At 41.3% G+C, this 13,131-nt stretch overlaps 1 protein-coding gene and 1 long non-coding RNA gene across 2 annotated transcripts; one reads left to right on the top strand and one right to left on the bottom strand.

The window, feature by feature from the left end:
- The first annotated feature begins 295 nt into the window (after window positions 1-295).
- On the top strand, window positions 296-10,350 carry kat2a (K(lysine) acetyltransferase 2A). Its single transcript, XM_033645021.2, has 18 exons — window positions 296-724; window positions 1,056-1,179; window positions 1,336-1,481; window positions 1,625-1,714; window positions 2,001-2,182; window positions 2,297-2,488; window positions 3,102-3,208; window positions 4,166-4,270; window positions 4,516-4,652; window positions 4,755-4,963; window positions 5,035-5,161; window positions 6,292-6,402; window positions 6,489-6,632; window positions 6,731-6,845; window positions 6,924-6,960; window positions 7,272-7,335; window positions 7,416-7,500; window positions 8,224-10,350. The coding sequence occupies exons 1-18, from the start codon at window positions 500-502 to the stop codon at window positions 8,415-8,417; spliced, it is 2,394 nt and encodes a 797-aa protein (XP_033500912.1). The 5' UTR covers window positions 296-499; the 3' UTR covers window positions 8,418-10,350.
- Window positions 10,351-10,376: 26 nt separating this feature from the next.
- Window positions 10,377-13,123, bottom strand: LOC117268503 (uncharacterized). The gene is made up of 3 exons (XR_013488087.1): window positions 13,002-13,123; window positions 12,235-12,322; window positions 10,377-11,198 (listed from the first exon to the last, which is right to left on the bottom strand). It is a non-coding gene; the product is annotated as an uncharacterized LOC117268503 (long non-coding RNA).
- Window positions 13,124-13,131: the final 8 nt, after the last annotated feature.

The following is a 13,131-nucleotide window of genomic DNA, read 5'->3' as shown; positions in this document are numbered from 1 at the left end:
ATATTCGGTGCAACACCACCATAATTAAATCAGAAACAAAATATATATCCGTCTGTACATGATTATTTGAAATATGATCAATTTAAAAAATACAATTTCCGGTAGAGACCTTCAAAATAATACCTAAAAATTTGGCAGAATGTAGTGACTGTATAGGTTTATATGGGCGATAAGTTTAACGTCGATGAGACGATGCCTCTTTCGTAATGTTTCCTAAATTGGGGATTTTTAATTGTGTAATAGAAAGTATCTTTATATTTCTGTTGTGAAAGGTTGACACCGTGTCGAAAAGTCTGACTCGAGCGTGAAAACACTTGTGCGCGGTCTTTGCATCATTTTTGTCTGTTTTAAACACTTGTGCTTTACGGGAAAATCCAAAAGAAAAGTCATAATACTAATGATAAAGTGATGCGGTCCCGTTAAACCACATTTTGCCGACAGTCCGTGAAGGCAGCATATGAGGTAAACCGGAGCAGAGGAAGAGAGTAGCAGCGTGGACATGTCGGACCCGGCGGCGCAGGCCTTACAACCCCGGCTTCTCCAAGCCCAGTCTGCTGGGTCAGCTGGGTCCAGTACTGCCGCGACAGGCTCCGGGTCGGGGAACAGTGACCCGGCCAGACCGGGACTTAGCCAGCAACAGCGTGCAAGCCAGAAGAAAGCCCAAGTGCGAGCTTTCCCACGGGCGAAGAAGCTTGAGAAACTTGGCGTATTCTCCGCATGCAAGGTAGCTAGCTTAGCTAGCCAAAGTTCACCACAACAAAGCTCTGCTCGGGTACTATTAGCATTAGTGTATGAGGGGGAGCAAATGGTAGCACAGTCAAGGTACTGCAAACAAAACACAACAACAAATAGCGTAATAACCTGACGTAATGGTTAACTTTTGTAGCTAGCTAGCTAGACTCCCGGGCACTTGTATTATGCACATTAAACCTTTAAATATGGATGCAATACCAGCTAGCTGAATTTAACTGTTAAGTCATTCACTGACGTTTAAAAGCAGCAGCTGGGTCACTGTTAAAGTCGCTTCATTTGCTGTTATGTCTGCTTATTCTCAGGCTAGTGACACATGCAAGTGCAATGGATGGAAAAACCCAAATCCACCATCAGCCACACGTATGGACCTGCAGCAGCAAGCAGCCAGCCTGAGCGAGCCGTGCCGCAGCTGTGGACATGCTCTGGGTACAAACTAACCAGCCTCCATACATTCACCACAGCTTGTCACCCAACAGCAGATAAAGCTATAGTGCAGGGACTTGTTGTTACCCACTGGTGTTTGGCACCTCATATGCTTGTATTCTGACTTTAATGTGATTGTATTTGATGCCTTGCTTGCAGCTGATCATGTGTCCCACTTGGAGAATGTGTCTGAGGATGAGATTAACAGGCTGCTGGGGATGGTGGTGGATGTGGAGAACCTTTTCATGTCCGTGCACAAAGAAGAGGACACTGACACCAAACAGGTCTACTTCTACCTATTCAAGGTAAGCAAAGGTGTATCTTACATCAGTGTGACAGGTACAGACCTTCCAATAATCGTGAGTCCATGTGCATGCTACTTTTATGATTTAGCGCATCATTATTCAACAATCAATATTGTTTTTTGTCTCTCCCCTTTTTCCCATAGCTGCTGAGGAAATGCATCCTGCAGATGAGCCAGCCAGTCGTAGAGGGATCCCTTGGAAGTCCACCCTTTGAAAAGCCCAACATTGAGCAGGTGAACATGATACTTGATGAAGCTACAAGTCATTTCTTGATGTTTAGCAGTTGCTGAAAAAGCAACAGGATTATACCGCCTATCTCTGAAGATAAATATGCTTGCCATATGTTTCTTGTGCCTTCTGTTCTTGTTAGTTTTGTAATGTGGCAGTAGGTGTGGCCCTGTGTGCACAACCTGAGAAAAAACATTTTGGAAGACAAACAAACCTTGCTGCACTGTCACATTTCACATTCATCCTACTCTGCCTCTTTTTCTTTATCTTTTGTTTCCTATTATACCAAAGGGGGTTTTGAATTTCGTTCAGTACAAGTTCAGCCACCTTGCACCGAAGGAAAGGCAGACCATGTTTGAGCTGTCAAAGATGTTCCTCTTGTGCCTAAATTACTGGAAGCTGGAGACACCAACGCAATACCGCCAGCGCACCCAGAAAGATGATGGGACGGCATATAAGGTGGACTACACCAGGTGTGTGGATGTGGTGTTGTTAAAGAAAGCAGGGACATGATTTTACTTGTTTGATTTCTATGTTGTAAGCTGATATCTGTTTGTACAATAACTGTGTGTCCTCATGGCTTCCAGGTGGCTGTGCTACTGCCATGTCCCCCAGAGTAATGACAGCCTACCACGCTATGAAACCACTCACGTGTTCGGCCGCAGCTTGCTCAAGTCCATCTTTACTGTAACCCGACGCCAGCTCCTGGAGAAGTTCAGAGTGGAGAAGGACAAACTGCTACCAGAGAAACGCACACTCATCCTCACACACTTTCCCAAGTAAGAGCAGACACTCTCAAAACAGTGTGTGTGTGTGTGTGTGTGTGTGTGTGTGCTTTAATGATGGCTGAAAAATATTTAGATTTAATGTTTAATCCCATTTCTTGGTGTAGTTACTTCTTTCACTAGGAGAAATCAAAATATCATTGTCTTCGTTGTTGTTGCACATGTATTTGATGTGTTGGAAAAGGTCAGATATTCGTATCATCTCATCACTGTACTGCTACACAAGGTTATTTTGGACTTGTATTTGTGCACGTGAGCATAATGTGTCGCACTCAAACAGTATAAATCGCTAGATAAAAAGGTCATGTTCCATGCTCGTATTATTATCAAAGCACAAAGACTTAATTTATAGCATAAAATTGTAAAAATGCTCACAAGTTATTTGAAAATGGAGAATAACAAGTCTTAATGTAGTTGTAGTAAAAACTACAGTAGGATTTCCTAGCACAAACAAAATAGGTTTCTTTAGTCTAATGTCTTTCAGTTTATAGATTATATATTATTACTGTAGCACCTCTTTAACAGCCAGGGGACTCTAACTTTGCTATCTTATCAGCTTCTGTTCTAAATTGCCTTTGAAATACCATTTTTCACTGACTGTCACCAGGTTTTTGTCCATGCTGGAGGAGGAAATCTATGGTGAAAATTCACCCATCTGGGAGGCTGACTTCACCATGCCCGCCTCCGACGGCACACAGCTGGGGCATCAGACAGGTGAGGCGGGTGTTCAGTGTTATGGTCATTAAGCTAGGATATTTTTAGTCAAATGGGACCAGACAGTCATATCAAATCACAACATTGTGTGATTCAGCTTTCGGACTTAATTTATAACAACTGTTATAAACAATAAGCTCTGTTCGCAAATCAGCAATCAGGACACTTGTCCATGGGACTGTAAACACTGCTGTTCTCAAGCTGTCATTAACTATGGCTTTAAAAACACAGATGTGAAACAGAGTAGATACTGTGAATGTGAAGGATAACTCTTTATTCATTTGCAGATGTTGCAACATGCAAAGAAACTGGGTAAATGAGTAGAAAACAGACTATGACTCCTCCTCAGAATAAATTCAAGAAATGACATTCATAAGTTTTATACCTTGCAATGCCGTTGGTCGTTTAAAGGATTTGTGCATTAGGCAAATATATAGCTGCATCATATATGCTCAGTAAAGCCTGTACTTCACTGTCAGTTCTTTTTTTGTCATTACAGGCCGTTGTTTGTATTATGTCTTTATGGCTGACAGGTTTTTGAAATATGGCTGTTACTGTTGCTGCATTAGCTTACAATACACTCATGTCACTCATACTTCCTTTTATGCTGGGAGAGTATCGACACTGAAATAGGAGCTAAAAAAGTCCCTTAAAACAGCGTTCTTAGAACTGCAGTCGTTCCTAGATCTTGTTGGTGCGGACACAACAAAAAGGAGGATTCTTAGAACAATGAAAAAGTTCTTCCAGTCTGAAAACATCTTATATGAAATGATCAAGTCTAAAAGTGTGACTCCAAGAGCCTAATTCAGGTGGTTATTATAATTTAAGAGTCATAGATTAGCATTACATCTTATGTAATATACATAACATAAATCTAGTTATATAGGTATAATGATGAATATACTATACATAAAAATATGTGTAAGTATCACTGCTTGTATTTATCTCTTGTTGCAGTGATCAGTCCTGCTGCAGTCTCTGGCTCCCCCGCTCTGCCCAAAGGTCTGAATAGCATCTCCTCTCTGGGCAGCATGGACACTGGAGGTGCAGAGCCCATCACAGGTCTGTCAAGTCTGCTCTTTGGCCCTCCAGTAATTCTCTACCACACCCTGAGTAGCTACAGTGGTACCTCACAAACGTCTCACACATTTAAAAGACTCTTTGAAGAGCTGTGTTAGATTGAAAGCCTCTGTAAACCCAACACTCTGCATGGTGCTGTGGCTAACAAACGCCTCTGATGGCTCTGAGATCATTGTTAGCTGTCTCCTGTCATTGCTCTGATCTGAGTAATGTCGCTGTCTGTTCAGGAGAGAAACGTAAACTTCCAGAGGCTCTGACCCTGGAGGATGCCAAGCGGATCCGTGTGATGGGAGACATTCCTATGGAGCTGGTCAATGAAGTCATGATGACAATTACTGACCCTGCTGCGATGCTCGGACCAGAGGTAAGTTGTTCAAGCCAAGGTGATTTGTAGAGGGGGGGAAAGATCTGACTTTATTGCAAATTGCAACTGTAGTTCTCACAGTTTTTATGTTTATATTGCTAGACTAATTTGCTGACGCCAAACGCTGCCCGTGATGAGACCGCCAGGCTGGAGGAGAGGCGGGGGATCATAGAGTTCCACGTCATCGGGAACTCGCTTTCCCAAAAGTCCAACAAGAAGATCCTGATGTGGCTGGTTGGCCTGCAGAATGTTTTCTCTCATCAATTACCTCGCATGCCCAAAGAGTACATCACACGACTGGTGTTTGACCCGTAAGTAGAAGTTCTTATGCCACAGGTCATTGGATGCCTGTGCACCGCTCATGTGTCTATAACTTTCACAGGAAGCACAAGACCCTAGCCCTTATCAAAGATGGCCGCGTCATCGGAGGCATCTGTTTTAGGATGTTTCCCACTCAGGGCTTCACGGAGATCGTCTTCTGTGCCGTCACATCCAATGAGCAAGTCAAGGTACAGAATAACTATTGACTCTGTTGAGAGTTGTGGTGGTCCAAATAGACATAAGGGTGCTCGTCAATACTTTCATTTGTAGCAGCTCCTTTAGCAGGCTTTTACCCCAGGTATTAGGCTGTCATAAGAGAGAACTCTTAGTTTGGAACATATGGCAACATTTAGGAGGTCTCATTTGAGCTCTGAGTTTCAGAGTCGTTAAGGTCACGTGCGAGTTATTGAATCACCTGGCCATCATGTGGGTCGGGATGGGTCCAGGTGTGAGTGGGTGTTGAGATGCCTGGGGAGGGATCTCAGGACTGCAACAGCTGGTCAGCGGCTCACATTTGACCTTAACGATACTGTAAGGGTTCTCACCCACACAGGGTTTAATGCCTAAGGCTCCCCACCAGTCAGTTAGAACTGAAGAAGCCTCTCGGATGAGAGCTGAATGTCTTCAAGAGACTCAAGCAAGTCCAGTTGCCGAAGATGTAGCACTTAGAATTACCATGCCCTGGACTGAAAATCTTCACCAACACGAGGCAACTGGTGGACTTCCTGCAAATAGTAGTCAGAGATGCCTAATATGTACTCTCAGAAGTAGCCACGGTGCATCATAATGACTCTTCATAAAAACCAGCAATTTGTCCTTTGATGCTTTGTTACATTTTTGTCATGATTTCTAGTATTCCTCACAGTGCGGTGCAGATTTCTGCCTGGTGTGTGAGGAAATGTGGATGTGGAACAGGGGTTGTAGGGCAAACTGTCCAGCACGAGTGCACCAAAGTAGTGGAATGAAAGTAGAGCTTAGATTCTCTGGCCGGGCCGGGACCCACACCCCTCTGACGGGTCAAGGCCGGGCCCTTGGGGGTTGCAATTCACACATACGGGGGGGCCTCCAAAAAATATGCCCTATTCATTCAGTGTTTACCCAACACGCTCAATACATGGACATGCAATGACAAATTGTCATTAACTTATTACGTTATAAAAAACGATGAAAATATGGACTTTTGTTAAAAGATGTGTTGATTGCTCTGTTCTAAAGAAAGAAGTAACTTACTCCAGATATTTTTTTGCATATGGAAAGATAAGAATAGTATGGAGATGCCTTTTTGACATTGTCTTTTCTCTGGTCTTTTTAATGTCAGGGCTACGGTACCCACCTGATGAACCACCTGAAGGAGTACCACATCAAACACAGCATTCTCTATTTCCTCACTTATGCTGACGAGTACGCCATTGGCTACTTCAAAAAGCAGGTACTGCAGGCATGATTTGTGCATTAGCGCTGCCCCTGTCCTCTCCCTCCATCTTGTCCTTTCAGTAATTTGGTCTCTCCTCGCAGGGTTTTTCCAAAGACATCAAAGTGCCGAAGAGTCGATACCTTGGCTACATCAAAGACTATGAGGGAGCGACCCTCATGGAGTGTGAGCTGAACCCGAGAATCCCCTACACTGAGCTCTCCCATATCATTAAAAGACAGAAGGAGGTGTGTGAGGCTGAGATCTTTGCATTAAAGCCAAAACATGTTTTCTGCTGTGAATCTGTGTGTTTTCAATAATCGCATGATCTTACATGTCATGACAGATTATTAAGAAGCTGATTGAGAGGAAACAGAGTCAGATCAGGAAGGTTTACCCAGGACTCACCTGCTTCAAAGAGGGCGTACGACAGATCCCAGTGGAGAGCATCCCAGGCATAAGTGAGTGTTAGGTCAGTGCACAATGGAAACGTATTAAAAATTAGTATTATCCTGAATTTACATGTCTTTTTCTCCCAGGAGAGACTGGCTGGAAACCCAGTAACAAGGACAAAGGGTGAGCTTTGAGCATATATTATACAACTCAGTGTTGTTGTGTTCTTGCTGATGTGTCTATTTTAATACAACCACAGGGGAGCGGCCAGTAAGTCAGACATTTACACGTTCTACACATAATGGCTTTGATATTTTTTTTTTATGTTTGTGTCACAGTGACACTTTGCAGTTAATAGGTTATAGATAAAAGTCCAATGTGCCCCTGTTACAAACTGTCTCATTTAGACACCTGCTTTTTTTTCCTTCTCCAGTCCAAGTTTAATCAATATTTTACTCATACTTTATTTATTTGTCATTCCACATGTTTTGCAGGAAAGAGGTGAAGGATCCTGACGTGTTATACAACATGTTGAAGAACCTCTTGGCCCAGATAAAGGTAAGGGTCACCTGTTAACCCCAGATGGAAACACACACTAACAAGAACAAGGACTAACCAGGACTTTATCTTGTCAACAGACTCATCCTGATGCCTGGCCCTTCATGGAACCTGTGAAAAAGTCAGAGGCTCCAGATTACTATGAGATCATCCGCTTTCCCATCGGTGAGCGAGCATCTCTTATTACATTTAGTTCCTGTCCTCATACTGTCTGTCTGTCTGTTTGAAAACCTGTATTCACCCTCTGTCTGAAATGCTCCATTTTAACACCAGTCTGAAAACGCCCAGTCTGCTCTGATTGGTCAGCATTTCCAGGTCTTCCGTATCTCGGCATCTCTGCACCATCATTGCAGGAGGGGAATGACTGTAACAGGGTGTAATGGCACTTTCTACTGTGAAAAATCCCCAATAAAAGTTTCTGACCCAGTCTTCACAAATTGACATGTTCCAGCAGGAATATGATCTGACATTGAGGAGCAATGAACAACTTGGGCTACCAAGATCATGTTTCCTGGAGGTTAGCATATTGCTACATGTAGCAGTGTAGGCTGCATAATGTATATACTGGAAATAATGTATCTGGAGCAGATTACCATACTAAAAAATCCATCATGAGCTGGTGTCAGGTTGTCTTGAAAGTAGAAAAGAAGTTGGAGCAGTATGGAGAATGGTCAGAAACCTGAGGTTTTGCTCAAAGTGATTACTTTTACACACCTTTACCCCATTATTTGAAACTTCAGCCATGTTTGATATGAACATCCAACATTGTAACATTATGTGTATAACAGAAAATAAGGAAAAGCACCACTTAATGTCACACAACCTGTTCTTTAGATTATCATTAAGTCACATTGAGCATTGTTCTCTTCTCCATTTTTGGCTCCACAGACCTGAAGACGATGACAGAGAGACTGAAGAATAGATACTATGTGACCAAGAAGCTTTTCATTGCCGACCTGCAGCGAATCATCGTCAACTGTCGCGAGTACAACCCTCCAGACAGCGAGTACTGCAAGAGTGCCAACACCTTGGAGAAGTTCTTCTACTTCAAATTAAAAGATGGAGGCCTGATCGAGAAATGAACTCTGAACTAATCACTGATTTCTCAACAGACGGGGGGTGGCTTTCACACACCAAGATGACAATGAAAACATCGCTAGCTATTGTCGTATCTGAGTTAATACAAGGGTATGTACGTGACTGAAACATTTTACAAGGGAATTGTTGGGCTTGAAGAAACATAAGAGAAGGTTGTTTGGAAATATCAGACCATGTTGAGCATTACAAAGTGTCAAAATAGCATTAACCTCTCCCCTTTAAGTTGTCATCTTCTCTTTTCCAGCACTCAGTGGGTCAATACTCTGCATATACCTGTTTCATTAAGTGTACCAAAGTTATAGGTCCAAGTTATAACAATGCCACACTTTCCACCATTATTTATAGTATGATTGACCTTTGTCACATTAAATGACATTTGTTCATTCCAGTTTGCTTAAAACTTGTCACTTGAGCTGAGTAGTGTAGAGTTCTTTCACAAAAAACTGGACCTCGGGACCTAAAGCCACGTTGCCTTCCGTTACTGACAGACACTTGAACATCCCAGCCATCTTCATGGGTATAAAGATAAACGTTGTTTGAGGGGTGAAGTCCTCAAAACACTTGGCGCTGAAAGATGGGTAGTTCTTTGACTCTTGAGTAGTCTTGAAACAATTTGATTAGTCGATTGGTGAAAAAAGTAATTGAAACAATTGTTAGTTAATGAAGTGCAAATACCGAATACCATTTGCTGGTATTAGCTCCAATGTGTATTGAATATCTGAATATTTTTTGACTGTTGATCAGAAAAGATAAAACTATTTATCATTTAGGCTGTAGCAACATTATTTAACTTTCTTTATCATAAACAAATGATCAAAAACATCACAGATTAATCAATATTAAAAATCCGTTTTGCAGCCCTACTCTTGAGTGGTTGGAGACACTGCTAGTGATGGACTGGGCATCAAATATTTCCAGCACTTGAGTGCTAAATAAATAATTTTCCCAATCGTTGCCTTCAAGAAAACTGTTGTTTTCATGTTGACAACAACATAGCAGATGCTTATTTATACAGAAAATATGATACATGCTGTTTATACATCATTTTCAACTGGCAGGGTTTTATTACAAACCGTGTAGGATGAGGTCACACAGTAGTGTAGCTTTTATCATGCTTGCAGGTGATACTGTAGTTGTTGGCATTGATTTGTTCTGTTGCTAGACTTTGTAGTACAGTCACTTCCGCACACATATGCTAAGTAGTATATTTAGTGTACAGCCACATTATTTTGTGGTGGTCACAGGTTTACTGGATAGTTATATTGATAATATGGAAACATGGCGGGGGCAGCTAACCAGCAGTCCTCATAGTGATTCTGGACTTGTGAAGCGAAGATAGCTGGTTTATTTATCACACCATACACAAGCTGTAGTGGGTGTTAATGCATGGCGGGCAGTTTACAGTTTGAATTCAGAAAAACCATCAAGCTCTAAGCCACAGTTGTTGCAGGTTTTTTTTTTTGTTTGTTTTTTTACAGTGTTACAAACACTGTAATGTTTGTTCAGCAGTCAGTGTCAAACAGAGTGCTTCCTGAGACACATCCACTTCTTGTATGGGAAGTAACTGTCCACTGCTGGTTCAGCCTGCTTGTTGAATGTTCCATTGACTTGTGTATATGTGCGTGTGAGCGTGTGTTTATTTTGTACTTGAATCATGACTAGCTTTGAATTACTGAAGTGATGTCAGTGTTGCATTATTCAGGGTTGTCTATTGCGTATTTCTCCCTCAATCTACCTATGCTGCATTTCAGATTTTCTTAAAAAGGTCAGTCTGAGTGAACTTTCCACCTGTTTGAGGATGGCTACTGTCTCTAGTTATGGTATAAATGCCATTTACTGTAACTGTAATACTGTTCATGACAATAAATTTTTTTTTTTTTTTTTTTTTTTTTAAATAAACAAAAAGTGTGAACTGGAGTCACTTGTGCTTGACTGCAGTCAGAACTGAATCAAGATTCTGGGGATTTCAGACAAAAGACAAGGCAACTTTTCACATGATAACTGCTGCGATATCCAATAAATGACAGATGTCACAGAGTTAACAAAAGTAATAATAATTCCATGTTTAACTAGAGGGGCACTTGGAAAGCGCGTACCTCCACCAATAGTCCAGTCTTCTATGATATGCAGATCTGCAAGTGTAACCACTATAGGCCTATGTCTGGGCATATTTCCAAAACTATTAGAATGATGTCAAAATATGGTTGTGCCTGCCTGAGGCCTCATCAACTTGCTCTGCATTTAGGTACTTTAAAATTGTGGTCAATATTATTGCTGGTCTGAACTTTTCCTCTCAATATTTTTCGTGGAGTTTATTGCAGACAATTTACATTTTGTTAGCAAGAGTGTAATTAGTAGCATAGTACTTAACTTTCATAGCCACACCGTAGTTTGAGAAATAGTGTTGCAATTGCACTGGTTCTCCCATGAAACCACTGTCCCTGAGCGCTCCATGAGAACTGCTTTCTGTATCAAGTTTGAGCAACTACTTCTACCACCACAACTACTACTGGTACTCCTGAATGTGGATTGTGATGGGAGTCATTGTATTTTACAACCATCTACTAGATTTAAAGATGTATAGCATTTATTCTGCTCAGATTGAATGCCCTGTCTCGCAATGTTATTGGAAGTGAAACATAACTAGTGTATTCGCACCGTGATTCAGATCCAGTCCAACATTTAATGGGTTCCTCGATGGTCCATGCTTCATGCTTTCACCAAGTGGAATGAAAAATCGGGCCAGTAGTTTCTCCTTAATCCTGCTGGCAAAAAAGAGCATCATTACTACACAGGTGTGCCTTTGGATGGTCATGATAAAAGGCCACTCTAAAATGTGCAGATTAATCACATAACAAAATGTCACAAATGGTGCAAGTTTTGAGAGAGCTGACTGTAGCAATGTCCACCAGAGCTGTTGCCCATTAACTGAATGTTTATTTCACGACTATAAGATGTTGTCACCCTGAATTTGGCAGTACATCCAACCAGACTGTTATGATGACAAACTGCTCTCAGGTCAAGACCCTGGTGAGGGTGGTGAGCATGCAGATGAGCTGCTGGATGTGGAGGTCCTAAGCTGGTGTGGCTACATGTGATCTGTGGTTGGATGTACTGCCAAATTAACAAAAATGGCATTGGTGGCCGCTTATGGTAGCGAAATGAGCATTAAGTTCATTAGAGTGACCATTCCGAGGCAAACCTGTGTAGTACTGATGCTGTTTAATCAACGTCTTGATATGTCACACCTGTAAGTTGCATGCATTATCTAAGCGCTCATTTACACAGATTTTAACAAATTTTAAGACTTACATTGACTAGATGCTACATGTTTGTGTTGGAGGAGGAAAGCATTATGACTTATATAGGACTACAAACTGCCTATAGTAGGTTGCCACTTCAAAATAATTTACACCAATTTGTCCCTTAAAATCTCAGTGTATATGTTTTTTTTACCTTAAAAAGTGGACCAGAAAGTGCATCTATAGCCAAGTACTGCAGGAACTTATGATGGTGCACCTCTGTAAAATGTTCTATTTAGTGCCAAAAAGTACTTCTCCTTTCCCTGTATTGGGAGTGTGCAGCAGCTGGCTTTAGGTTTTGTTTTACTGACGGATGAAACAAAAAGCAACAAGCAGGGCCCACTGAGGGTGTGCTGCACACAAAACCTGACAATGTTTGTGGTGGCCTCTCCCTTTCCAGTTATGAAAAAATACCTCAACTGTAAGCCACATACTTAAAGTGTAAAATAAATCTAGGATTGCATGTGGCTAGATTATAAAGGTTTTATGAAAAACATACTTATTCTGAGTGTAGCTCAGGCTTCCTCTGTCACTGCAAGATGGAAACCAGCTGTTGATCCTCCAGAGCCTCCCTCAGTAAGGCCGTTCTGTGGACAGAGTGCACAGAGGTTTTACTTTTGTTTGTCTGCTTAAACAGCTGATCATTGCAACACACAGAGCCACCTAAAACCACAGAGTGAATGTTGAGTGCTGTTTGCATCACTTGAACAGGCAAATTAAAGTTAATACTGTATATGCATACTTGATGAATGTTTCTATAGGTCCTGTGATTCACCTTGTGCACTTCCAGGGATAACCCCAGAATGCATTATATGTATTGAATGTAGCTTATTAATCTTCTTCTTTTTTATTACTCTGTTACTTCACCCATCTTTTTATACAGAAGTAGAGGATATTCATCCAATATGGCACAGTGTGTTTTTCCCCCCAATTTATTATTTTTCATTGTTCCTGTGATTCTCCTTGTGCTCAGCTTTTTACACAGGTGTGCAGGTAGTTAAGAACAGAGTGTATTGTAACCTTAGCATGTATTTTTCCTGCTTATATAGGGGTATTGTTATGTATATAACTTGAACATGTTTTCAGGTTATTGATATTATTCATTTTTGTGCATTTGGTCATTCCTTATTACTTTATCATTTTTGGAAACATTGGTAATGCCAAAATGTCAGCTAATTTGATAAAGTTAATGCTGCATATCTGTAACTTTACAGTGACTCTGCTTTTTATCAAGTTGTAACACTTGTTAGGTCCTTTATTATTTACCATTATCAGTGCGGCTCCACCTGAAGTTCCAGTGTTTACCTAAGTCCTGCAAAACATTGACTGGCATCCAAAATTAATAAGTTGCTGAATAACTAGAGGGCAGAAAACCAGTTAAATGAGTTGCTGTTAA

This window comes from Epinephelus lanceolatus, chromosome 18, assembly GCF_041903045.1.
Source record: "Epinephelus lanceolatus isolate andai-2023 chromosome 18, ASM4190304v1, whole genome shotgun sequence".
Taxonomy (NCBI): domain Eukaryota; kingdom Metazoa; phylum Chordata; class Actinopteri; order Perciformes; family Serranidae; genus Epinephelus; species Epinephelus lanceolatus.
The sequence above is the reverse complement of the archived record's forward strand: the minus strand, read 5'-3'. Positions and strand labels throughout refer to the sequence as shown.

Bases quoted from the DNA above. Each gene is read 5' to 3' on its own strand.
- kat2a (XM_033645021.2), top strand. From the start codon at position 500: ATGTCGGACCCGGCGGCGCAGGCCTTACAACCCCGGCTTCTCCAAGCC. The intron at 4,964-5,034 runs GTAAGTAGAAGT...TAACTTTCACAG, and splicing joins ACACGACTGGTGTTTGACCC to GAAGCACAAGACCCTAGCCC. The intron at 6,403-6,488 runs GTACTGCAGGCA...CTCTCCTCGCAG, and splicing joins TTGGCTACTTCAAAAAGCAG to GGTTTTTCCAAAGACATCAA.